The sequence below is a fragment of the Rhinatrema bivittatum genome, chromosome 8 (assembly GCF_901001135.1).
Source record: "Rhinatrema bivittatum chromosome 8, aRhiBiv1.1, whole genome shotgun sequence".
Lineage (NCBI taxonomy): Eukaryota > Metazoa > Chordata > Amphibia > Gymnophiona > Rhinatrematidae > Rhinatrema > Rhinatrema bivittatum.
Window position 1 is genome coordinate 198,936,174 of NC_042622.1, and position 26,921 is coordinate 198,963,094.

Consider the following 26,921-nt stretch of genomic DNA (forward strand, 5'->3'; position numbering starts at 1 on the left):
CGTGGCATTGTAAAAGGTCTCGCTAAGACACCTCGGAACTCTTAAGGCTAACCCTTAAGGTCAAACAGATTAGACTGGACCTTCGGACAGGGCGCTCCAAAATAAAAAGTTTACTGCAGTGCTTTGTCCAGTGCAATTAAGGTGGCCGCAATCACACTTTCTTGTAGTTAACATCCAAGATAGGGCTCGAACTGTAATTGCAAAGCAAATCTGTGAACGCGTCCCTTGGTGTTTCTTCCAGGCTTCGTCTTCTTGCAAGAAGGTAGAAAAGAAGGTCCCCGGAGTGGCATGGGATCCCCTATGTCTGGTGGTAATCCCTTTCTAAAAAAATATGTATATGTATATATATACATATATATATGCGTGGTCCACCGCTAGATCTCACAGCTCTCTACATCCCCAGGTTAGAGACTCCTGAGTGGGGAATCCAGACGAAATCCTTTGCACTCCCAACTCTCTTCTCAAATGTTACTCGGATCTTTCAAGCTGGGAAAGCAAAATCATCTTCTTTCTCCCCCACTCCTCTCTTGGGCAGGAAGAGTGAGCACAATACTTCTTCCCCCCAAACAAATCTTTACCAGAAGCTCCAAAAACCATTAAACACATACGGAGATGCGCTTATTTTGCTCTTCCTGGCCTCACCCAGTGCAAGGTGGAATTCCACACGGAGCAAGGATAGGGGAACCAGCAAAACGGAATGAAGAATCCCTCTCCACCAATCACATGGTACTCTCACTTCCTGCCCTACTCGGCCAGAGGTTTGAACAGGAATAGGGGAATCAACAAAACTGGACTCTCGCACTTTCTTTTTTTTTTTTTTTATTCTTTATTTATCAAGTTTTTCACAACTTATATTCCAGGAATTAACTCCTTACAGAAAAAATCAATGTCAAAATAGGTAAACAATAATAATCAGATTAACCATTATTTCAGCATAATAATTAACGACATTTAAATTATAAGAAAAATCAAATTAGTAATTAGGAGGCGGTAGGAGCAATAACAAAATGGGAAATAAATCCACAAGAATACATAGTCAAACCGCGGCTTCTACATCATTTCTTCTCTTTTCACACCGTTTCTGATGAAGTTTCCAAGGGGGTTTTTCCAGCTAAGAATGTCTTCATTTGATCAGGTTCAAGAAACATATAATTCACATTCTGGTACCTGATGCAAGCCTTGCAGGGATATTTCAGAGTGAATCTAGCCCCTATTCTAAGGGCTGCAGTCCGCATCAGAAGAAACTCTTTCCTTCTCGTCTGAGTAGACTTGATCACATCTGGGAAAATCCAGATAGGGAATCCATAAAAAGGAACTTGTCGATTTCTAAAAAACAGTCTCATTATATGATTCCGCTCTGATAGAAACGCAAATGAAATTAGGAGAGGTTTCCTCTGACTTATTTGATGTTCAGAAGACATTTCCAGTATATCCGTGAGATTCAAGTCAGGACTTTGTTGTTCTGGTTGAGAAGCTTTTTGTAAATAGAAAGCTTTAACTATAACCGGTAATGCTGAATCGGGAATCTTTAAAATTTCCTTCATATAGAGTTTGAAAAGTTCCAGTGGGGCTATTGCTTTGATTACAGGAAAATTAAGTATGCGTAAATTATGCGCCCTCAGGGCATTTTCAACTGTTTCTAATCTTCTAGACGTTGAATTATCTGAAAGAATTAATTTTTCTTGTAAAACCTCCACTGTAGAAATTCTCTTTTCCAATGCTTCCGTTTTATTAGTATACTTGGATATTAAATTATTATTTATCAAAGCCTGATTCTGAATATCAGCCGTTGCCTTAGCAAGAGTTTTTATCGTTGTCTCAATTCCACTTAATACACTCCAAATTCCCTCCAACGTTATAACATCAGGTCTCAGGGTAGAGGGAATCTCTGAAATCATACGAAGCTGGCTTATTCCCTGCACTTCATCGGTGCCCCCTATTAACCCAGTACCTTGTACAGAAGTTATGATGGCTGCGTCCATGTCCCGCGGGGTTGAAGCCCTGAGTGGGTCTTCTAGATCTGCAAGCTGTTCTCCTCCACTCTCCCCTAAGGTCTCCTCTTCCCGGGTCTCGCAGTCATCATTTCTGGCCATCAACATGACCACTCCGGCTTCAGTCGAAGCAGGGCAAGGCACTGCGATATTTTGAGGGGGAGCAGGTTTTCGCGGTGCTCCGGGGCTTAGCGTGGTGTCAAGGGTCAGGGAGATCTGCGCTTGCTCCCGCGCCATTCCTCCAGCGACCTGGCACTCCGGATCAATCGATGCAGCACCAGGAAAAAAAACCAGGAATGGTAGGCTGTCGAGGATCGACCATAGGTGAGTTAGCACTCTCACCTCTCAGTCGCCCTTTTCTTTTTGTGTGTGGCATATTTTGTAAAGATAAGAATAAAGAAATTCGAAATTAGACAGCGTTTCCCTCCGGCGTTTTAAGCTGGTTCACGCCGCGGCGGCCATCTTTCATGTCCAAACAACAAAAAAAAAAAGGCCACCCTGATCCCAGGCATCAACTGCTCTTGAGCAGGCAGAGGGACCTCCAATGCAGCAGCTTCCAATGCAGGTACCGTGGCAAAATGGTATTCTCCACTCCTGCTTCACTCGCAGATCCTAACACTAGTGGCGATCACCGTGGGTCTCTACATACTGAACATCAATAAATAACAACAATAAAATGCAATTTAAATCAATATAAAAATACTCCCAACTAAGCTTTGCATTAAACAACAGCATAAACCTCCTAAGCCAATCCTAGCTCAAAGTCCCTCCTACAATAAACAAGGACCAGCAAATAGCTGTTTTAGCAGGAGCCACAGAGTTTATAAAATACTGCATGTCTCCACTCTGAAAGTATGTGCATATGTTTCAGTGCACCCACATTGTTTTAAATACAAGGATTCGCATAGTTTATACAATTATTGCATAAACATATATGCATACATTCCACATGTTAATTAACTGTATCCCGTGCAAACAACACCCCTCAGATTATGTGCCGAGCCAGCTATTTTATAAAGCTGGATGGTGGATGCACGTACCTTGCTAATGAACATATTTGTGCATGCACGTCCAAGCAGCAGTTTGCCGACACCTCCACCTGCCATCACTTGCTGCAGAGCTCCCACCCGAAAATTTCAGATTTAATTCCTGCGACTTGATTAGCAGGTGCAAAAGCATGAGCACGTTTGACGTGTCCTCATGTCCCGTTTATAAAAACTACATAAATGTGTGCGCGCTTCCCAGCCCTGCCCCAGACCGCGCGCACTTCCGCTGGCTTTACATGCATAACCCCCCAAACCCCGCCCCGCCCCCAGGCAGGTCTTTGAAGAGTTACCTTCCTCAAAGCCCCTGCAGACTTTGCATTTGCTATTTGTGCTGGGGGAGGGGGGGGGGTGTTGAGCAAGAGAAAAATAACTCGTGTACCTTTGAAAATCCCATGTACGCGCAACTGTGTCCCTTCTGCCTTCCCCTCTCTAAACAGGCCCCAGGAACGCCTCTTTTTAACCCAGAGATGGAAGACTGGGTGTACCTTTATCAGGGCAGAGCAGAGCTGTTTCGACCGAGCCATTTTATCTGGGTAAACCACTATTTCTTTTTTTTTTGTAATATTTTTATATTCCACTTTCCACACTTTAAAGTGGATTACATTCAGGTAACTCTAAGTATTTCCCTATCCCCACAGGGCTTACAATCTAATCTTGTACTTGAGCCAATGGAGGGTAAAGTGACTTGCCCAAGGTCACAAGGATTTGAACCCTGGTTTCCCACTAGGCTACTCCTCCCTTCCACTTATCTGGGAAATTGGCTTTAAAAACGGCCCTCCCCATCTTCAAAATGTGGCATAATTACTTTAGTTGAAAGATAACTGCTTGGCTTTCTCTCAATTGCCTGGTGTTGGACATTTGGGGGGTTTTTGTTTTTTTTTTGCAGAAGTCCAGTAGAAGGCAAAAGACTCTACAGAGCCAAAGTAGGTTGTGCTGGCCAGGCAAAATTAAAAGCTTCCTTCCTGAGTCCAAGAAAATAATCAGAGCAAATCCCTGCATCAGCTCCTATCAATTAGAATCTCAACAAACCGAAACACCATTAGCCTTTAGGCACTCAGCCAACTTAATTTTAAAAATGTCTTCTGACACGACTTGAATTGTCTACCTGGGCAAGACTAATTCTTTCCTCTTACCACTTTATGTATTAATTTGGCAACACATGCACAGGTTTGTTCTGCCAATAAAGTTTCTTGAATCTAAATTGAACCACTCTCAAGATATCAAGATAACAAATTCTTTCTAGCAGCTGTGAACTGGCGCGCACACACACACACACACACACACAGCTTTAAATGCCAATTTCACAAAGTGGGTTTCAGAGATTTAAAGTTTTACTATTAAAACGATATCAAACAGGAAAGGGCCAAGATTCAACAAAAGGAAGAGTAATCTGCCTCAGCATGGCATTTCAAGATGGACGGAATAGAAATGAAATTGAATAAAATAGAAATCCCTCCCATCTTACCTTATAGGTTGTGTTGTCTGTCTCTGCATTTTCCACTTGCACAACAATGTACGCATGAAGAAAATTCGAGGCAATCATGTCCGGGACAAAGGGAGTGTTCTCTTCTTGAAATATGACGGCCACAATGTCGTTACCAATGTGCCTCTTTCTCTGCAGCTGAAGAGAGAATGAGGGCTACACTTAGCTGGCACATAAAATTCTAGACAATTTCACAAAACTGCTGTCGAGTTCCCAGCCAGCGATTCTATGGCCGCAATGCCGTGGTCCTCCGACATGCCACAAGTAACCATCGCCGTACGCTGCTGCAAACGCTGGCGAGGGGGGCAGGTGGCTATGCCATCCATGGGCTCATCGCACATATGGTGGCACACTATTTATTATTGATACACTTCAGGGACATTTAATTTAGTTGAGTTTAGACTATGAGTCATTTGATTATTATATTACTCATCTGTGGTTTAATTATTACATGATTATTATTATGAATATTACATTTTCATTATTATTATTGGCGTGGAGGAGTGTCCTAGTGGTTAGAGCAGCAGGCTACGAACCAGGGCTCAAATCCTACTGCCACTCCTTGTGACCTTGGGCAAGTCACTTTTCTCTCCGTTGCCTCAGGTACAAACTTAGGGCCTGATTCATCGAGGTATTTTCCCACAGACACAGAATGGGAGAAAAGCCTTAGTCAATCAGGCAGTTAAATTGGGAGCCCTCTAGAGATAGGGAAATACCTACTGTCCCTGAATGCAATCTGCTTTGAAGTTCCAAAAGGCCAAATATAAAAATAAAATAACCCACAATGTGTCCGACACTTTAATTCAAAGGCCTATATGAGACCTGCAGACCTTGAACAAAATGCTATCATTGTTTTTAATTCTGGTATTTATGCAGGCCTGCTCATGGGACTTCCTGGTTGCTGACTTGCTGAGATGTTTGGCACCGAACGTTTTTTATTCTTTTAAACCTTTCCACCTTTTAATAGTTATTCGCGCAAGGTCTACCTGTTGCACATCTCCTTCGGTGAATGGAAGCTTGGTGGATACGTGGAACATTATCTCCCTGTCTCTGAACACGGTATACACAGACTCCGTGCCCGTCTGACCATGAGAGACATCTAGCCCGCCGCGGAAACTGGAAAAAAGGCACAGATTGAGAAAAAAAATAATATACATAGATCTCATTTCAAAGCTGCAGAGAAGGTAACTAATGGGTTTCTATTACTCTGTTTCAGGCCCTATTATATTAGGAACTGGCTGAGCCCATCCTGGTTTCACCAATCTGGTGTCTGAATGCGTAGCACAGAACCACCTCCATGTCCAGGCACAAAGCGGTATTAGAATACGAGAAAACACAGGTGAGCTCAGAGGGATCCCCGGCAGCAGAGCAGAGAGGGCAAAAGCCAGAGACCAAGCAAAACCTTCAGCAGCGCAGGAGGAAGGAGAAATGGGCCGACTGGGTGAGCCTTGCAGACTTTGTCTGCCATCGAGGCCGACATGCCAAAGTGCGGTGCTTGCGCAAGAGTGGCTGATATGAACGTGAAAATAGGCAAAATTACCCGCAATGCACAGAAATGCCAGCATTTTGGGTGGTTTCTTGCCCACTCTGCGCAGACAATTTGCAAGAATCAATTTTGCATTAGTAAACTTACATGCATAGTCTACAAGGTGCAAACGTTTATTTAAATTCATCATTAATGAGCCATTACAATGAAAAATTCAGTGAAGCCCTGCATACGAATACAGCTTTGCATGCAAACAACATAAATGCACCTCAGCGAGGTAGTTATCTTTATTGCAAAGTCACCCATAGAAATCTTGGGATGGTAACATTTTAACCGCCGTGCAGGTATACATGTACACGCATATGGGGGCTCGCGCAAATGGATGCAGCCATTTTATAACATACAGGCGTATGTGCGTGCATGTTATAAAATTGGCTGCATGCACGTACATGTGCACACGATTTTATAATGGTGCACGGAAACTAGAAATGCCTAGTGGCATTTGCATTAGCGCAAATGCCACTAGGCACATGCACTAATGCAAATACCTGTTTCCCCAGTTTGTTCCCAGTTCTCCCAGGTAAAGGATAGGACTTCCCAACTCCCCTAGCTAGATAGCCTCCCTTTTACCCTATTAGCCCCGACCCTTCAAGCTCTGCTAACTAGCCCTGGCTTTTTTATTTTACAACTTACATGCCATCCATAGCAGAAGTCGAGTTCCGCAGTAGGGGACCCCGGTGCGTGCTTGTGCGTGTAAACACGTGCATCCTTCAGGTTCCAGACCTGGAATGCCCATGCCCCGCCCAGACTCCACCCACACCCCGCCTCTTTTTTGACTTCTCGATTTGGGCGCGTACCGGGAGATGCACGCGTTCTCGCGCACCTCTTAAAGCCTGCTGGCCCGAGATGCTCGCGTTTCTCCCGGCTTCGGCGCGAGTGGGGCTTTTAAAATCTGCCTTCAAGCGCATAACTTGCAACCGGGCTCATTTGATTATGAATCCCGGTAGAAAACAGACGTGTGGACAATTGCATCTTCTGCGTGAAACTCTGCATAGCTTAGTGCCGTGGGCCTCTCACTGTCTATGAGGCTCTAATTTCCCCAAGAAAACCAGAACTAGAAATTCATATTCTACCTGAAATGGGGCAAAACAAAGAAAGGCTGAGCCTGTCTTCTCGGTGTCGCCTATGAGCTATCCAATTATGCCCTTGCTTCACCATTTAAATTCCTTTTTTTTTTTTTTTTTTTTAAGCCGAGTGCATATATTACGCTCTGCTGAGGTTTGCCTCCCCTAAGCAGGTGTCGGCTGCTGCTGTATTATCACGGTCACTTGCTGGGCAAACAGCGGTGTCCAATGGACTGTGATACAAGGCTGGTCCTGCGTTTATAATACCCGTTTAAAGGAAATTTGGGATTTGCTGCTGTTTTCTGCTCAGGAAAAGTCAAAAAATAACCCCGAAACAAAAACACACCTCAAAAGTTCTCAATCCCGGAAGGAAGTTAACAACTAAGGACTAGATTAAAAAAAAACAAACAATCAATTAGTGTAGGACCCTCCACTTCTCAGGTACAGTTCCAGCCCATAGGGAGGGTCATTTTATACCCCCTGCCCCTCGCACACACACACAAGTTTGTTTAAAAAATCCTTGGGCAATTGGCCCAGTATGCACATAAAGAGCCTTGTGTAAAGTTATGAGACTTAGCGCGGGGTAACCTAGGCACGTGTTTTTAGAAAACGATGCCGCGCCAGTCCCGCTCCGCCACCCCAGAACACCTCTCTGCAGCCTGTGCAAAAGCGTGCTCGTACTTTCACGCGCACAGCACCCCGGGTTATTTTGATAGCTGGGTTGTATGCACCCCCAGAATTCCTATAGAGGTCCGTATCGATTCATCAACACCTGGTGGAATAAGCACGGATGGTCAGGCCGCTCGAAGGCCCGAACCAAACCTTTTCTGGCCAGGGCGGATCCAAGGGCTTGACCGATAATGCTGGAAGGATGGGTAGCTTTCCTCTGGTTCCTCAGGGCTTGGACAGGAACGTTACTTCCTTCTACATACCGATTTAGTGCTAACTGCTGGTGGCCGTCCGACCTGCAGATCTGCCACAAACGGCCCCAGCTTTCTCTTGTGGGTAGGAGCCCCCCGAACCCCCCCAAATCCTCTTAAAAGGGGCAGCACTCCAGTCCCACTTCTATTACTCACCCTTTGAAATCCTGAAGCAACACCGTGTCGCCCAGTAAATTCATGAAATCTTTGAACGCCGGGCTCTCTTCGTTATTTCCAAAGAGCTCCTCCTCCAAAGTCTAAAGAAACAATGCACTGTCAAAGTGGAACAACTTCCCTCTGCACCTCCCTGCCTGGAAAACTGGAACGAGTCGGGAAAACTGGACATGGCGCACCGGACACAGCTTCAAGTGTAAATTTAGAACAGTCTGATGTCTTGCCGTGCATTATCATCGTATAGATATTTTTTTCTTGAACTCGGAAATAGAATTCGTTCTCCTGCATAACCTGTATCCATCACCCTTCCTTTGATTTTTATGCAAGTGATACCTTTTAGTCAATTTTATTCCCCCTCCCTCCCTGCCACCCCCAGAGGGACCACAAAAGTTTGCAGCGTTTGAAAACTGAACCCCTTTGTGTCAAAGTGAAAGAATCTCAGCCTGCAAGGAATCTAACTTTATTAATTATGCGCACAGTGACATTAAACAAATGTGCTAATATTTATAACCCCAAGCAAACTTACTCTGATCTTTCTCCATGAAGGCACCCATGCGGCAATTCAATCGTTGCAGTTCAGTGTACAGGACAAAATTACCATCCCCTGGTACTCTGTGCAGCTTTCATGCTACATAAAATTTGGCAGCGAGTGCTATGGGGTTGGGACTTTGCTCAGTGGACAGAACTCTAAAATTATTGAACATCCTTTCTTGCTCAGTTAGACTTAGGGTCACCATCTGACCCATGCCGACCCTAACAGCAGGATCCAGTTCTGCTTTTCCTCCAATGCATCTATGAAGTTGCTGATTCAGTTTTGCTAGGAAAAGGAAGGACTACAATGGAGCAAAAAATGGACCTGGATCTGCCTGTCAGAACTGATCTGGGTTGGGGGCAATGCAAACGAGTCTTGTCTTTGCCCTGCGGTAAGTGGAGATGTAATTGCTTGCCCATCTCCATTTCAGAGTGGCCTAACGGTCAGAGCCAGGGTTCAAATCCTGCTTCTCTCACTGATGCTCCTTATGACCTTCATCAAGTCACTTTTACTCCTCCACTGCCCCCAGGTGCCAACATAAGATTGCAAGCCCTCTGGGGACAGGGAACTACCTACTGTACCTGAACTGTAGCTCGACTTGAGCGCAGGTTTGGACAGATGAATAATTCAATGCAAGATCCAAATGCAAATCTGTACTGCTGGTGACAGCTTGAGCCACTGAAAACAGCATCTTAGAGCAAAGCAAATCCCCCGGAGAAAAGATAACAGTAGTGATGAACACAAATGAGTTCCTTTCATGGGGGTAGTGGTACTCTAACCCTCCAGGTCATCAGCAAGTTGGACTAATTTGTAACCAAACAATTTCGTATCACAGTCTTGGCACTGGTTTCAGTAGAAAAGAAAAGGATGATGTGTACAGATAATTAGGCAGTTTGCCAGAATAATCCATGACAAATTAGTAGGTTGATTCATCTAGATCTGTGCTGAATGCCTTAGCTAATTAAAGCTTTTCCATTATACACACACATCTTCATTGTGCAAAGATGACAGAAAATCAGTTTTGTTATGCAAACTTATTCTTGAGCAGGAAAGCGAATAAAAAAATGAAATGCCTTCTTTGATGATATTTTCTCGGCACTGTGAGCACACTGTTCTGGTGATTGAGAAGAGCGTCTGATTGACAGTCTTCCATTTATGCCCAAGGCAAGCACAGCACGTGCTGCAGCAAAGCAACTACATAACAGCAAAATAAATGCCTCATGGCTAGAGGGGCCACCTCTAGCCATGGGACAGTAGCGCACGTTCCGTTCCCATTCATTTCCCGGTTTCTCTATTGCGGCCAGCAATAAGACCATCAATTTAAACGAAGAGTAATGAGGTAGGCAATGGCCCTTTATCTTGCAATTCCACCTGGGACTGGATTTGCCCAATTCAAGTTGCTGGAAAATGCAGTAGCTTGTAGGCTGGTATGTAATACCAAATTATGATAGTACCCTATGAAATTAATGCAGTACTAGCCCGCCAAGACATGTGGGGGGGTCTGAACAATAGTAAGAAAATCAGTATTTATTAATTTTCACTCAAATTCCAGAGGGACATTATAATTGTGAAAAAAAAAAGATGTTGGTCTATTTTCTTGTTCCTTGCCTAGAGTTTATCAGAAAGGCAATTCTTAAACCAAAATAATAGTAATTTCTGAAATTCTTTTCTCTGTCATCTCCGGCAAGGCTCCTTTCCCATTTAGCTCTCAACAGGTAGCCAACACACATGGTCCTCTCCATGATAATATTTCTTCAACCCCCACCCCTCCAGTTCATAAAGCTTTAGTGACCAGTCAAAAACTTGCACAACACACTTAACGATATCTACAATAAAGGCAATACATTTGGCTGGAGTATGTTACATTCCAGAAGGTTTTGTTTTCCCACAGATTTGTGCTGAATTATGCATCAACCCAGGTCACATACGATTACTCCACTTCCCCTTCTGAATAAACAACAACAAATTGCTACTCACCTGCTTGAATTTTTGATAAATTACACCAAACTTGAATGTATTATTCACTTCATGCTCATCATAGGAAACAATCATTTGGGAAGCCTGTTATGAAATAAAACATGAATTACTGAGGCCTGCCAAGAATTGCTGTAAAGATTACAGAAGTAATTCTTGGCGCTGAGGCTTTTGACACGAACAGAAAAAAAAAAAAAAGAAAAGGGATATTGGTCGTGTGAATAATTCTATGAATAAAGAATGTAGAAATCTTATGCAGATGGTGAAGATTTTTCTATGCAATTCATCTTTCAGTAAGCTGGGCCTTAAAATAGCATCAGCTGAAGGCAGGCTTTTGTAATCATAATAGTAATAAAATCAACAAGAACAAAATGGATCAGCTAGATGGTTCAACGGCAGCCATGCAGGGGAATTGGGTTTAATTCCTGGACCTGGCTTTTTGTTCTTCAGGCCTGCAGGGGCTGGAGGGTGTTGAAAATGTGTCAGTCTTCCAAACAAGCCATATTCAGGCAACAAAGAAAGAAGGCCCAGGAATAAGACCACAGGAGAGAGCCCACTAAAGTCAAGAATCGGCAACGTAATATTTTGAAGAGTCTAGAGCCACTGAGTTAAAGTGCCTAGAACAAATCTTCACTTTATAAAATCAGCACAAGAAAGAACAGCAGGGAACATAAGCATTTGATCCAATTCATTTTAAGTGCTGCGGAAACACGATACAAGGGCCAAATGCAAACACAGCTCTTAACAAACTGTTTAATTAAAGACAGGGAGCAGTTTACTGCAGGAACTTTCAACCTTCTGGCGGCTGAGACTTGCAGTGTCTGAAACCAATTACATCATTCTAACAGCAAACCTCTTTATACTGTACCGGTAATTGGAGAAATGAATAACACAGCAAGGATTTCAATAGACATAGCTCCAGCTGACAGTGTTCTTACTGTCCAAGAATGTTTAATAACCAGTTAACAGGATTTTGTGTTTTTCTTTTTAAGATATTTAACCAGCAAAGTTCTTATTCTCTCTCTCCCCCTCTCCTAACCCAAAATAGGTTCTCCCATTTCCTAGATTACCCTGGCATACTGTAGGCATACTGTGACAGGTTTTGAATATGCTTGGGGCAGATATAGAGGTTACTGCTGGGAGAAGGGTTCTGAGGTCATAGAAAAGGCATGAGGAGGGGAGAGCGGGTATTGGGTTGCATATAGGAATTTTTGTGTGTATCTGAAAAGCAGGTTGTTAATACAAACAAAAAACACACTTTGAAATGTCTGTATGCCAATGCCAGAAGTCTAAGAAGTAAGATGGGAGAGTTAGAGTGTATAGCAGTAAATGATGAGATTGCCATAATTGGCATCACAGAGACCTGGTGGAAGGAGGATAACCAATGGGACAGTGCAATATCAGGGTACAAATTATAACGCAATGATAGAGAGGATCAACTTGGTGGGAGATAAAAATCACACCAGAGACTAAATGCTCAGTAGAATCTATATGGGTAGAAATCCCATGTGTGTTAGGTAAGAGTATAGAGATATGAGTATACTACCATCCACCTGGAGAAAATGGTCAGACAGATGATGAAATGCTAATAGAAATCAGGGAAGCAAACCAATTTGGCAGTGCAGTAATAATGGGAGATTTCAATTACCCCAATAATGACTGGGTAAATGTAACATCAGGACTTGCTAGAGTCATAAAGTTCCTGGATGTAATAACTGTTTCATGAAGCAACTGGTTCAGGAACCAACGAGAGAGGGAGCTATTTTAGATTTAATTCTTAGTGGAACGCAAGATTTGGTGAGAGAAGTAACGGTGGTGGGGCCACTTGGCAACAGTGATCATAACATGATCAAATTTAAACTAATAACTGGAAGGGGGACAATAAGTAAATCTGCAGCTCCAACACAAAATTTTAAAAAGGGAAACCGATAAAATGAGGAAAATAGTTAGAAAAAATCTGAAAGGTGCAGCTGCAAAGGTTAAAAGTGTTCAACAGGCATGGACATTGTTTAAAAATACAATCCTAAAGGCGGAGTCCATATGTATTCCACGCATTAAGAAAGGTGGAAGGAAAACAAAACGATTACTGGAACTGTTAAAATGTGAGGTGAAAGAGGCTATTTAGCCAAAAAAAGACATCCTTCAAAAATTGGAAGAAGGATCCATCTGAAGAAAATGGGAAAAAGCATAAGCATTGACAAGTTAAGGGTAAAACATTGATAAGACAGGTGAAGAGAGAATCTGAAATGAAGTTGGCCGCAGAGGCAAAAACTCATAATAAAAACTTTCTAAAATATATCCGAAGCAAGAAACCTGTGAGGGAGTCGTTTGGACCATTAGATGACAGAGGGGTAAAGGGGCTCTTAGAGAAGATAAGGCCATTGCAGAAAGACTAAATGAATTCTTTGCTTCTGTGTTTACTAATGAGGATGTTGGGGAGATACCAGTTCCGGAGATGGTTTTCAAGGGTGATGAGTCAGATGAACTGAACCAAATCACTGTGAACCTGGAAGATGTAGTAGGCCAGATTGACAAACAAAAGAGTAGCAAATCACCTGGACCGGATGGTATGCATCCTAGGGTTTTGAAGGAACTAAAAACTGAAATTTCAACTCTATTAGTTAAAATTTGTAACCTATCATTAAAACCATCTATTGTACCTGAAGATTGGAGGGTGGCCAATGTAACCCCAATATTTAAAAAGGGCTTCAGGGGCAATCCAAGAAAGTCAGTGAGTCAGTGAGCTGACTTCAGTGCCGGGAAAAATAGTGGAAACTATTCTAAAGATCAGAATCACCGAGCATATAGAAAGACATGGTTTAATGGAACAGAGTCAACATGGATTTACCCAAGGGAAGTCTTGCCTCACAAATCTGCTTCATTTTTTTGAAGGGGTTAATAAACATGTGGATAAAGGTAAACTGGTAGATGTGGTGTATTTGGATTTTCAGAAGGTGTTTGACAAAGTCCCTCATGAGAGGTTTCTAAGAAAACGAAAAAGTCATGGGATAGGAGGCGATGTCCTTTCGTGGATTATAAACTGGTTAAAAGACAGGAAACCGAGAGTAGGATTAAATGGTCAATTTTCTCAGTGGAAAAGGGTAAACTGTGGAGTGCCTCAGGGATCTGTACTTGCACCGGTGCTTTTCAATACATTTATAAATGATCTGGAAAAGAATACAATGAGTGAAGTTATCAAATTTGCAGATGATACAAAATTATTCAGAGTAGTTAAATCACATGCTGATTGTGATACATTGCAGGAGGACCTTGCGAGACTGGAAGATTGGGCATCCAAATGGCAGATGAAATTTAATATGGACAAGTACAAGGTGTTGTATATAGGGAAAAATAACCCTTGCTGTAGTTACACGATGTTAGGTTCCATATTAGAAGCTCCCATCCAGGAAAAAGATCTAGGCATCATAGTGGATAATACTTTGAAATCGTCGGTTCAGTGTGCTGCGGCAGTCAACAAAGCAAACAGAATGTTAGGAATTATTAGCAAGGGCATGATTAATAAAACGGAAAATGTCATAATGCCTCTATATCGCTCCATGGTGAGACCACACCTTGAATACTGTTTACAATTCTGGTCGCCGCATCTCAAAAAAGATATAATTGCGATGGAGAAGGTGCAGAGAAGGGCGACCAAAATGATAAAGGGTATAGAACAGCTCTCCTATGAGGAAAGACTAAAGAGGTTAGAGCTATTCAGCTTGGAGAGGAGGCGGCTGAGGGGGGATATGATAGAGGTCTTTAAGATCATAGGAGTCTTGAACGAGTAGATGTGAATCAGTTATTTACACTTTCGGATAATAGATGGGTTAGGGGGCACTCCATGAAGTTAGCAAGTAGCACATTTAAGACTAATCGGAGAAAATTATTTTTCACTCAATGCACAATTAAGCTCTGGAATTTGTTGCCAGAGGATGTGGTTAGTGCAGTTAGTGTAGCTGGGTTTAAAAAAGGTTTGGATAAGTTCTTGGAGGAGAAGTCCATTAACTGCTATTAATCAAGTTGTGTTGGGGAATGGTCTCTGCTATTACTGGCACCAGTAGCATGGGATCTTCTTAGTGTTGGGTACTTGCCAGGTTCTTGTGGCCTGGTTTGGCCTCTGTTGGAAACAGGATGTTGGGCTTGATGGACCCTTGGTCTGACCCAGCACGGCAATTTCTTATGTTCTTATCTACTCAAAGCAGGAGAATCTCAGCTTGGCAGACTGGTTAGGCCAATTTGTTCTTTATCTGCCATCTTTCAAAGATATGGTGATCATTTGTTGCGGCAAAAATCATTCTTCTTTTCTCATAAATGACCCTTTCTTAGTGAAAATTTGGTTATCAAAAACAAAATCAGTAGTGTTGGGCACAGTTTAACTCTCCTGGACCACCTTCAATGCTATACAGGAGCCTCAAATTCCTTCATCCATTTGTGCTGCTCTTATCTAACTGATCACACTTTCTTTGCTTCACATGCTCCACAATTCCGTGGGATGTCCTAATTACAGAATATGACATACAAGTTTATAAAACTCCACAAGCCTTTAATTATAAGATCTAGGGATTAGGATGGTGAAACAAAGGTGACATGTTCCATACTGGATCCAAATGATGGGCCAAAAGTCTAGATGGGGCAAATTTCAAATGGACTCTGGAAAATGAAGTAGCACTTTGCCCACAGAAATGGTTCTTTAGAAAACTGCAGGAGTGATATGCACACAAAACTAAGGGCCAGATTTTAAAAGCCCTACGCACGTAAATCCAGAAGATTCACGCACGTGGGGGGGGGGAGGGGGGATTACGCGCGCCAGGCCTATTTTAAAAAGGCCCAGCGACGCGTGCAAAGCCCCGGGATGCGTGTAAGTCCCGGGGCTTGCAAAAAGGGGCGGTCTGGGGGCGTGGCCAGAGGCTCCATGCACATCGGCCATTTCCCGCTGTGCTTGGGATCGCGCGCCGGCAGTTGGCCGGCTGAAGTAAGTTTTGAAACAACAGTGAAAAAAAAGAAAAAGGTAGGGGGGGAAAGGGCGGGGAAGGTAGGGGAAGGGAAGGGAAGATGGGGTTGGGGGGGGGGGGGGGTAAGGAAGTTCCCTCCGAGGCTGCTCCGATTTTGCATTTGCTTTTCAGGTGATCATAGTCCTGTGGCTCTAGTGTCTAACTGGGAAATAAAAAAATGTATCGGTTATTATGGCGAGTATAATAAACAAAGCAGAACAAGCTTCAAGATCAAAGCCTTTCTTAGCAATGAAAACCAGATCTTTCCAAGATGCAGGGCTTGAGAAGGTGAACAGTCCCATCCCCCACCTTAGTTTGTTTCTCTCAACGTACTTGCATGTCACATCATCTCACCTTAGGGTAAAGCACTGGATAAAACTTCAGTCCGGTGGCATCATCGCACAGAGCCTGCCCACCAAAAGGGAAAAAAAGATGGATACTTAAATGACAAAATCACAAGAAAACAAATCCGTTCTGAACAGAAATAAAAATACAGATCTGAAGCTTACATCACGCTGGCTGGAGCTTTCTTTTTAATTTCCTTCTATAAAGAATGCAGAATTGGTTGGCAGAAAAGGACAATTTGGCCCTTCCAGTCTGTCCACTGTACGGGGATATTTGCTTGTGCAGAATGGAGGTCCTCCTTCTAGGTAGAATTTAATTTCATTTGTTTTGGACCTGACTGTTCTCTCCTGCTCCCCTGGGCCTTACAGCTTAACTGGAGGTGGGGCACAGATGCTACACCATGACCACATCGCGGGCCCTAAATCCATCCAGCGGGTGTTCTCGTTGCATGACGAGGACTCCCTCCTCACCAGAGGCCTGTGGCCACTGCCTGCCCAGCAGGCCCAGGAAGTAGAAAATCTGACCTGGAAATCAAACTTGGGCGCTATGCACAGCAGAGTGAAACACCACCACCGAGTCACTGGGCCTGCCTGCAGTATTATATTCTATTTTGTCAACACCTCGCGTCACCTCCTTTTTCCTACTATCAGGGGACAGGATTCCCTGGAATTATGGACTGATTTCACGGTGAGGGCCTGGGGTCACGAAGGAGCTCAATGTCACACAGGCGATGATATCAAAGTTTAGGCATTTAACAAAATAACGCAGAAAGGTACGGGGGGGTCATAGGGTACACTAGTGCAGTAGGATTGTGGTTATTTTCACATGTATTACTTGACTAAATCAGAAAATCCTGTGGAGGAACCTGTAAGGGCAGTGTATGGAAACTAGGGGTATACATAATGAAACACTTGCTTTTTGTTTCATTTAAGAACAAAACAAACTCAAAATTCAGGCAGATTTTTGCTGACTTTTGTTTGAGCAAATCAATGAAAAATAAAACTAACAGATGTAAAATTTCCTTCCCTTCCCTCTAAGCTTCCCCCACCCCTCATTTACCCCTCCCCCTCCACAGAAATCTACAATGTAGAAAGGGACAGGAACGATCCCCAATTACTACTGCCCTCACCAGCCGATCTGAGGCCAAAGCCCTATTGGTTTATGGCTGTACAGCATAAGACCGTAAAACAAAATGGCACCAGCCTCCAATTTTCAAACTGGGAGCTAGCAGAACAGGAGCCACTGAGGATCACTCCTGCCCCTTTCTACACTGGAGACTCCCAGGAGCGGATTGGCCTATCGGGGGATAGGGCATCTCCCGGTGGGCCGGTTGCACTGGTCACATGGTCCTCCTCTCAGCTCCTGCTGAGAAACAAGTTCTTTTGCGGGGCCGCGACACCTGATGCGGCCTGTGGGAGGTCTCGGTGGGTCTGCACAGCCTGAGGGAGGTCTCGGCGGGGCTGCGACAGAGCCCAACCCAATGCTGCCCAAAGAAAGGCCTATAGCCTGGTGGTTGCACGGCCACTTCCTCCCACTTCCCCTCTGGCAGTAAATGAGGAGCACGGGCACGGCCAAGGCCCAAAAGAAAGGAGGACGACTGAGAAATGTGTGTGTGTGTGTGTGTGTATGAGAGAAAGCACCAGCATGTGTATATGAAAGAGAGCCTGAATATGGGCATGAGAGTGAGCCTGCATGTGTGTATGGAAGAGAGAGAACCTGCATGTGTATATTAGCCTGCATGTGTGTATGAGAGAGAGAAAGCCTGAAAATGTGCATGAGTGACCCTGCATGTGTGTATGAAAGAGCGAGAGCCTGTAAGTGTGTATGAAAGAGAGAGAGCCTGCAAGTGTGTTTGAAAGAGAGAGAACCTGCAAGTGTGTACGAGAGAGAACCTGAACCTGTGCATGAGTGAAGACCTGCATGTGTGTGAGAGAGAGAGAGCCTACATGTCTGTAGGAGAGTACCTGCATGTGCGCATTAGAGAGTGAGAGCCTGCATGTTTGTACGAGAGCACATGCATGTGTGAATGAGAGAGAGAGAGCCTGCATGTGTGTATGAGCCTGCATATGTGTATGAGAGTGCCTGCATGTGTGTATGAGAGAGAGAGCCTGAAAATGTGCATAAGTGAGCCTGCATGTGCGTATGAAAAAGAGCCTGAATACGTGCATGAGAGCGAGCCTGCATTTGTGTATGAAAGAGCGAGAGCCTGCAAGTGTGTATGAGAGAGAACCTGAACATGTGCATGAGTGAGCACCTGCATGTGTGTGAGAGTGAGCCTACATGTCTATATGAGAGTACCTGCATGTGCGCATTAGAGAGTGAGAGCCTACACATCTGTACGAGAGCACATGCATGTGTGCATGAAAGAGTGAGAGCCTGCATGTGTTCATGAGAGAAAGAGTCTGTATGTGTGTATGATAACCTGTATGTGTATGAGAAAGAGATTGTCTATGTGTATGAAGGAGAGAGAGAGAGGATAAAGATTGTGTGGCCTTCTACACCCAAATCTATAACAAACTCTGGGAAATCAAAAGATGCCAGGTATTTATTTATTTAATGTTTTGGAGAACTGGAGATTTTTTAATTATTTATTTTTTATTTTTTATTTTTAATTTTGAGGTGTTACTTCATGTGCCTGCTGTTTTGAAATGATTTATTGGTGTTTGGGGAAATATTAGAACAAATTTATGTGATTTTTTAAATTATTAGGGGCCCAATATTGAAAGATGGCTATTTAAGTAACTTGGCTGGATATAACTCATCTAGCTAAATTACACGGTATTTTCAGCGGCATGGCTATGTCTCTGATTATAGACATATATATTTGTACTTAGCCATATCAGTTATAACTGTCTAACGCAGCTGGTAAACTTATGCAGCTAAGACCGAATATTGCTACTTAGTTGTATAAGTTATGTGGCTAAGTCACTCCACCCACTGCCCACCCACAACTTATGCAGCTAACCTTTTAACTATATAAGGGACTTATATAGTTAAACTATATAAGACTTATATAGTTTAACTATATAAGGGACTTATATAGTAGACTTTTTCAACTGTACCTTAATTTTTGAGCTCTTTCATCTTTTGTATTTATACTGTACTCACACTCCATTTACTCTATCTCTATCTCTTTTTTTTTTTTTTTTTTTTAATATTTTTTTCTATATAATATTTATTACTACATTACTATGTTTAATTGGTTATCTATTCTATTTGTTCCATAATTATTGTTAGTTCTATTGTTACCTGTTTTATTGTTCAACTGTTCTATGTAAAGCCCACTACTCTTTTTGGGCATTTAAAAGTTGTATGTAAACCGGATTGATTTGTAGTTCCTACAAGAACTTCGGTCTATAAAAATTAAAAATAAATAAATAAAAATAAATGTGACTAAAAGCAGCTGCTAAATGTAAGCGCATATTCAACGGCCACTACTTAACCACATAAGTCCTACTTATCCAGCTAAGTAGTGCTGTATGTGCTTTGAATATTGGGCCCTCTATGTTTGTCAGCTGTTTTGATATTTTCATTCTTTTCATGATTTTAATATTATGAATGATATCTTATATCTCTTGATTTTATTGCTTGATGTTTTGTGAGGAGTGATTATGTTTCTGTTTTTCTTTTGTTGCACTGCATAATACAGTCGGTCTTGTTGTGGTTACCAGAGCATGTTTGTGAGCGAGAGAGAACGAGTGAGCCAATAAGCATATGTTTGAGCAAGAGGACTATTTAAGCCAGAGGGCCTGTGTGTGAGTATAAGAGAGAGCAATTGAGCCAGTGAGCATGCGTGTGAGCAAGAACAAGTCAGTGAACATGTGTGTGAGCATGTATATGAGAGAGCCATTGAGCTAGTGAGCATGTGTGTGAACAAGAGCGTGAGTGTGTGACACAGTGAGCATATCTGTGAGAAAGAGCATGTGAGCCAGTGAGCATGTACGAGAGACATTGGGGCAGATTTTATAACCTGCACGCGCAGCCTACATTTGTGTATGCTACCCGGCACGCAAAAATGTAAGCTCGATTTTATAACATGCGTGCACATGTTATAAAATCCGGGGTCGGCGCACAAGGGGGTGCACACTTGTGCACCTTGCGCGCGCCGAGCCCTAGGGGAGCCCCGATGGCTTTCCCCATTCCTGGCCTCGGAGGGAACTTTCCTTCCGCTCCCCCCCCCCTTTCCCTCCCTTCCCCTATCTAAGCCATCCCCCCCAGCCCTACCTAAATCCCCCCTACCTTTATTTCAGGCGCGCCATCCCCCGGCACGGCTGCTGTGCCGGAGGACTCGGGACCGCCCCCCGGACCCACCCCTTTTTCAAAGTCCCGGGACATACGCGCGTCCCGGGGCTTGCGCACGTTGCTGAGCCTATGCAAAATAGGCTCGGCGCGCGCAGGAGCAGGTTTTCGGGGTTATGCGCGTAACCCTTTGAAAATCTGCCCCATTGTGTTTACTTAGGGATTAGCCACTGCTATTAATTGCATCAGTAGCATGGGATCTTCTTAGTGTTTGGGTAATTGCCAGGTTCTTATGGCCTGGATTGGCCACTGTTGGAAACAGGATGCTGGGCTTGATGGACCCTTGGTCTGATCCAGCATGGCAATTTCTTATGTTCTTATGTTCTAATATAAGGGAGTTTGTGTGAGAATGAACATGTGTGTTAGAGAGAGAAGAAAGTTGTACATATTTACCACCCCTTACTAATCCATGACAATCTCAGGGTGACTAGAATCTAAAGTTCTCAGGTATGGAGATCAGGGGATTTATTTTAGCTTTAATTTTAATTATTGGGTGCTGTTTGCTGTGTCTGCTATTTTGAAATATTTTATCGATGTTTGGGAAATTAAAAAAACAATGTTTTATGTTTGTAATCATTGGATGTTCTTTTCATCAGCTGTTTTGAAATATTTATTCTTTTTATGAGTTTGGTTTTACTATTATGATAATGCTTTATATTTTTTGATGTTACTATTTGATGTTTAGTGAAGAATGATATTTGTTTTTCCATTCCATACAGAGGCTAGCTTGTTGCAGTTTCAAGTTCAGTTTTTGTCTGCATGTTTTTATTTATACCTTATTATCTCTTCATTTTGTATGTGGTGAGGGTCTGTCTGTGTTCTACATGTGTGACTAAGGTGAGCAGACTTGTGGGGTGGTCCCAACCAATTTGTATGGATGGAATGGAGGTCTACAGCTTTGTTTACTCATTGCTAGTCTGGAGTATGCTCTATTTCTTAGCTATTTAGGAACAATGTGAAATTTATTTTGGGCTTAATTCTGCCAGGTTTCAGAGTCGACTTGGCGTGTTGATGCATGTGCTGCAGAAAAAGTGCACAAGGGAGTCAGATAACCCGTGGGTCGGTTTTGAAAATATCCCCCGGGTGATATTTTCCTGCGGAAGGGGTAAGCATGGTTCAGGGAAGAGGAGTCTCGTTTCTTTTAGTTTTGTTCTTTTTTTTTTTATTATTATTATTTAATGCTTATTGCGTTTCAGCAAATGAAACAAACTGAAAGGAACATCAAATGAACCGAAATCTATTTCTAAAACCCACCCTAAAATGAAAACACACAAAAAGAAACTCATTTTTTTCTCCATTGCATATCAGTAATGGAAACGTGTGTGATGAGGATGGGAAGATGGCACGTGCTGGGCCGCTGATCTCCACAAGCCTCACTCTGCCCAGGGACAGGAAACTCACCTTCGCGATCTGGGGAATGCTGGGAAGCTTGCTCAGTCCTGTCAAGGGGATCCGTTCATGTAGCGTCTTTGCTTTCGACCTTAGCAAGGCAAAAAGACAACGGACAATGGAAAGAAAATGTTACAGATATTCCAACTAACTACCAATTACTGCAGTCCCTGGCAGGTCCATACAGAAACACTGAACAATCTGTCATCGAGCTGGAATTAACAAGGATGCCATTAAGCAAGTCACCTGGGTGGTTTGATATTTATTTATTTAGATTTCTTTTACTTTTTTACTCAAAGCCAGTTCAAAACGATTTCAAACCTGAAACATAGACAATTTATGCAACATAACACATCAAGACCATATAATCGGCATTTGCATCACTGTTCCACAATAATAAAAAAAAAAAAAACGCACAATTAAAAAAACATACAACATCAACTAGAAATCCTTTAATCTCGGTTTGGACCATCCCTATACTACATCTTCCACTAGAAAACCCAACCCATTCCGAGCTCCTTCTTCCTGAACAGAGCTGGCTCTGAAGCGTGCAGACGGGCGGGATGACGCTGTGAGACTGGGTAAGGATCTTTTGTGAACAGTGACGCATAACCAGCACGTGACCAAATTACAACCGAGTGTCCATGTGTGAATCCTCAAGGATGCCAAGCCAGAGCCGGCTTTCCCATTACTTTAGTTTAATTGTTTTACTCAACCCCCCCTTTCAAGTAAGTAATCAAAAGCGGCTAACATTCTGAAAGGATCAATAAAATATAACTCCCATGCTTTTCAAACAATAAATGCACGAGACAGAATGGGCAGCAGCAGCAGCCTGGGGAAGCCTTGGGTTTGGAGGGAGCAGTGTGCCTTTAAGGGGGTGGATCTGAGGTGAGAGGGCGGGTCCCCAGAGGAAGGAAGAGGAGGAGGAGGGAGGAGCTGGCACCTCTTTGGAGGGAGCTGTCCCCTCTCGCTCCCGACGCCAAAGCTTTCAAGGGGACTTCACCTGCCTGGCTCCTGCATTTTCAGCGCAGTGAGGGGTTTTCATTTCTCCCCGGCCCCTGCCTCGCTCCCATCCTTCCCTCCCATTACGGCACAACTTGAGGATCCGGAAAAAGGGATCTGCAGACCTACAACACCCACGCCACGTCTTTTAAGTGGCCTCGGGTTAACTGCAACTCCTGCAGGTCTGTGCCTGTGGGTGCAAGCAAGCAATACATTTCTGGCAATGAATGACATTGACAAACAAAAGCTTTCTGTACCTGAGCATAATCCTTAAATATTCAAGGCCCTCTGCCTCTTCACACTTAACAGAAAGGACCAAATTTCCAAGACTGCTGGCAGTACAATAAAAATTTAAATGATCCTACAAAAAAAAAACACAGATAGAAAGGATTAACACAGATTCTCTACAGCCTCCTCAGAGTTGAACCCCAAAGGAAAGAAGGCTGCTGGGGATGGGCTATAGAAGCTCAGCCCAGATGGATATGCACGGGTGGCAGGATGTAATTATTTTGCTTTCACACATTTGCTTAATTTTCTGCTTCCATGAGTAACTGACTTCTGGGATGCTTTGGCTTGCTATTAAATCACCTGTTGGCAGTGATTGGGCTAATGCCATAACGCCCTACGTGGAAGCAACCTCGTGTCTTTGGCAATCAAAATAACACAGCAAGACCTTAAGATTTTGGGAGCAGTAGGTGCCTGGCAGCTTCCTCCTGCTGCTTCGGGCTTCCTGCTCAATCAGAACTGACTCCTCTCGGACGCCCTTAGGTGCAATTCTTGAGGTTTGTCCTTCATTTTTTTTTTTTATCCCTTTCCCTCAGCCCAGACGCTGCAGGATGTGGCGACAATTCTCCAGCTGAAAGCACATGGCCCACAGACCCCCTCCGGAGCCCAGCACAAGTGCTCGTGAGGAAACGGTGAGCCGGTGGGCACTGCTGCTGTGCGATGGCCGTGATTCTCTCCCAAGGCCTATGGACACCCCTTCTGCTGCATCCCGAGCACAAGGCACTGGCTCGGGCCTGTCAGGTCAAACCAGACCCAATTTGTAAAGAAAAACAGAAATTTGGAAGCAAGCTACTTCCAGCCTCTTGATCTTTGTGGTCACATTAACCCATGGCTGCACCTTGGGCCTTTGATGCTACTTGGAGAGGGAAGATCATCAGGTCTGAGTAGAAAACTGCCCTACAGGTAAGCACGGTGAATTAGGAGAACAATGATCAAAGGGATCTGACGGGGTAACTAAGCAGTTACCTGGGTAAATTCTCCAGGCTGAAAAAAATCGCCCTTTTCTCCACGGGCAAAAAGTTATGCACCCTGTTTTATAACATGCGTACTTTTGCTCATGGTGGAGAGTGAAGGGGATGGCGGAGGGTAGTATGAAATCTCTACAAGTACTTTACTGCGCATATTTTGCATCTGCTATAAAGCAAAGCACGCAGGTACAAAGTTATCCCCAGTCTCCACCGGCCTCAAATTTTCAAAGAGAAAATTTTTTATTTATAAACATTTGATATTCCACTTTTTGCCCCAACTGTGGCCTCAAGGTGAATTACAATCAATTTTAAATTAAACTTACAGGTACAATAACAATAGTAATAATTGCAGGGTCATTTGCGATCATAATTGAATGACGTGTACAGTCATATTAGCATTATAAGTTTCTTCTTCTCTACCAAGCAATCTATGGAAAGGCCTGGTTGAACAGCCAAGCCTTACTTTTTTGTTTTTTTCTGGAAAGTGAAGTTACACAGTTTGAGGTGAAGGGGTGGTGGCTCCTTGATCTGCATTTTTTGGTGCATAATAGCTGAAAGCAGGAAGTCTTGTGCAAGTCAATCTGGCAGAAGACATAGGAGGAAAGGAAAGAAGAGCCATTTAGGAGGGTTGGCGTTCTCTAGTGGAAGTGTAGAATGAAAGAGATTAAGAGAGATACTCAGGAGCCTTTTTATTGCAGGAAGACCTTGTGAGACTGGAAAATTGGGCATCCAAATGGCAGATGAAATTTAATGTGGATAAGTGCAAGGTGATGCATATAGGGAAAAATAACCCATGCTATAATTACACGATGTTGGGTTCCATATTAGGTGCTACAACCCAAGAAAGAGATCTAGGTGTCATAGTGGATAACACATTGAAATCGTCGGTTCAGTGTGCTGCGGCAGTCAAAAAAGCAAACAGAATGTTGGGAATTATTAGAAAAGGAATGATGAATAAAACGGAAAATGTCATAATGCCTCTGTATCGCTCCATGGTGAGACCGCACCTTGAATACTGTGTACAATTCTGGTCGCCGCATCTCAAAAAAGATATAATTGCGATGGAGAAGGTACAGAGAAGGGCTACCAAATGATAAGGGGAATGGAACAACTCCCCTATGAGGAAAGACTAAAGAGGTTAGGACTTTTCAGCTTGGAGAAGAGACGACTGAGGGGGGATATGATAGAGGTGTTTAAAATCATGAGAGGTCTAGAACGGGTAGATGTGAATCGGTTATTTACTCTTTCGGATAGTAGAAGGACTAGGGGACACTCCATGAAGTTAGCATGGGGCACATTTAAAACTAATCGGAGAAAGTTCTTTTTTACTCAACGCACAATTAAACTCTGGAATTTGTTGCCAGAGAATGTGGTTCGTGCAGTTAGTATAGCTGTGTTTAAAAAAGGATTGGATAAGTTCTTGGAGGAGAAGTCCATTACCTGCTATTAAGTTCACTTAGAGAATAGCCACTGCCATTAGCAATGGTTACATGGAATAGACTTAGTTTTTGGGTACTTGCCAGGTTCTTATGGCCTGGATTGGCCACTGTTGGAAACAGGATGCTGGGCTTGATGGACCCTTGGTCTGACCCAGTATGGCATTTTCTTATGTTCTTATGTATCCTGTTTTCGACTGGGAACCAGTGTAACTGATGTAAGATAGGCCTTATGTGGTGGTCATTGCTTTGGCCCCCTACAAAAATTCTGGCAGTGATATTCTGCAAGAGTTGGAGGAGTTACAGAATGGATTGACTGGTGCCATTGAATAGAGAGCTGCAATCGTCAATTTAGTTTGGTAATTAATGCATGAATTACAGTCGTTAAGTTATGTTTATCAAGATAGCATAAAAGAGGTTCTTACTACTTTTGAGAAGTGGAATTCCCATGTTAGGTTTTGAATAAGCTGAACCCTGAGGCTTCATACTGATTTCTTACGATGAAGAGGGGCTCCCAAAGGAAGGGAAGGAATCCTAGCAGGATGACCCTGGCAGCTTAGCCACAGGAGTTCTGATTTTGAGGGATTTCATTTGAGTTTGTGGTTACTGAGTCATTGCACTCTTGCTGTTAAGACAATCATTGAGATTAGTAATGGAAGAGGTTTGGTCGGATCCTATTTTGATACAGAGTTGGATATCATCCACAAATAGGTGGCATTCAATGTTGAAGGACTGAATAAGGTCGCAGATTGGACGAATGTAAATGTTGTACAGAGTCAGGAAAAAGACTGAGCCTTTTGGTACTCCAGAGGTGAGATCCCTCGGAGTGGATGGTTTGCTGGCCCCATGACACAAACCGTTCTTTTAAATAGAAAAGATTCAACCCATTTAAGAGCAGCGTCTTCAATGCCAAAGTCTCCCAAGCACTGAATCAGGCACTGGTGATCGAGAGTGTCGAAGGCGGCAGAAGATCTCGCAGGACTAGGAGATCTGCATTCAGGTGAATACTCTTGGTAATGGTCAACAGGGCGGATTCTGTGCCCTGGCATTTCCTGAAGCTGGACTGGTAAGGGCGCGAGATGTTACCCTCTTCAAGCAAGTCAAGGAGCTGGAAGTAAACGACTTTTCCCACCAATTTGGATAAAAAGAGAGGGCTGGAAAGTGGATGATAGCGATCAATTATTTCTGGATCGGAGCCTGGTTTCTTTCAAGATACATTTGATAACTGCCTTTCCCCAGGCAGTTTCCTTTTGGAAATTACCTTGAAGGTTCGCAGGTGGAAACTACCTGCAAAGCTGCAAACTGCCCGCAGGGTTTTAAAATATATGAGACAGAGAGAGAGGAACAATATTACAGGGCTAGAAAAAGGAAGTATAATGAATGAGAGAAAAGGGCCATGCAAATATCAGGGACCACGTAGATACAGTACGCACTTGATTTCATTTTTCAAAAAGCCAAAACGTACCAGAAAGCAAA

The 26,921-nt window shown here is 43.3% G+C and overlaps 1 protein-coding gene across 2 annotated transcripts in view; it reads right to left on the bottom strand.

Annotated features, from left to right (window-relative positions):
- Positions 1-26,921, bottom strand: part of RAP1GAP2 (RAP1 GTPase activating protein 2) — a 293,482-nt gene that overhangs the window by 56,632 nt on the left and 209,929 nt on the right. For both annotated transcript variants that reach the window (XM_029613184.1, XM_029613185.1), the window contains 7 exons: positions 23,014-23,117; positions 21,767-21,845; positions 16,076-16,129; positions 10,734-10,817; positions 8,207-8,307; positions 5,507-5,636; positions 4,503-4,658 (listed from right to left, as the gene is read on the bottom strand). In XM_029613184.1, coding sequence (XP_029469044.1) covers positions 4,503-4,658; positions 5,507-5,636; positions 8,207-8,307; positions 10,734-10,817; positions 16,076-16,129; positions 21,767-21,845; positions 23,014-23,117 — 708 coding nt within the window. The remainder of the gene's footprint in view (positions 1-4,502; positions 4,659-5,506; positions 5,637-8,206; positions 8,308-10,733; positions 10,818-16,075; positions 16,130-21,766; positions 21,846-23,013; positions 23,118-26,921) is intronic.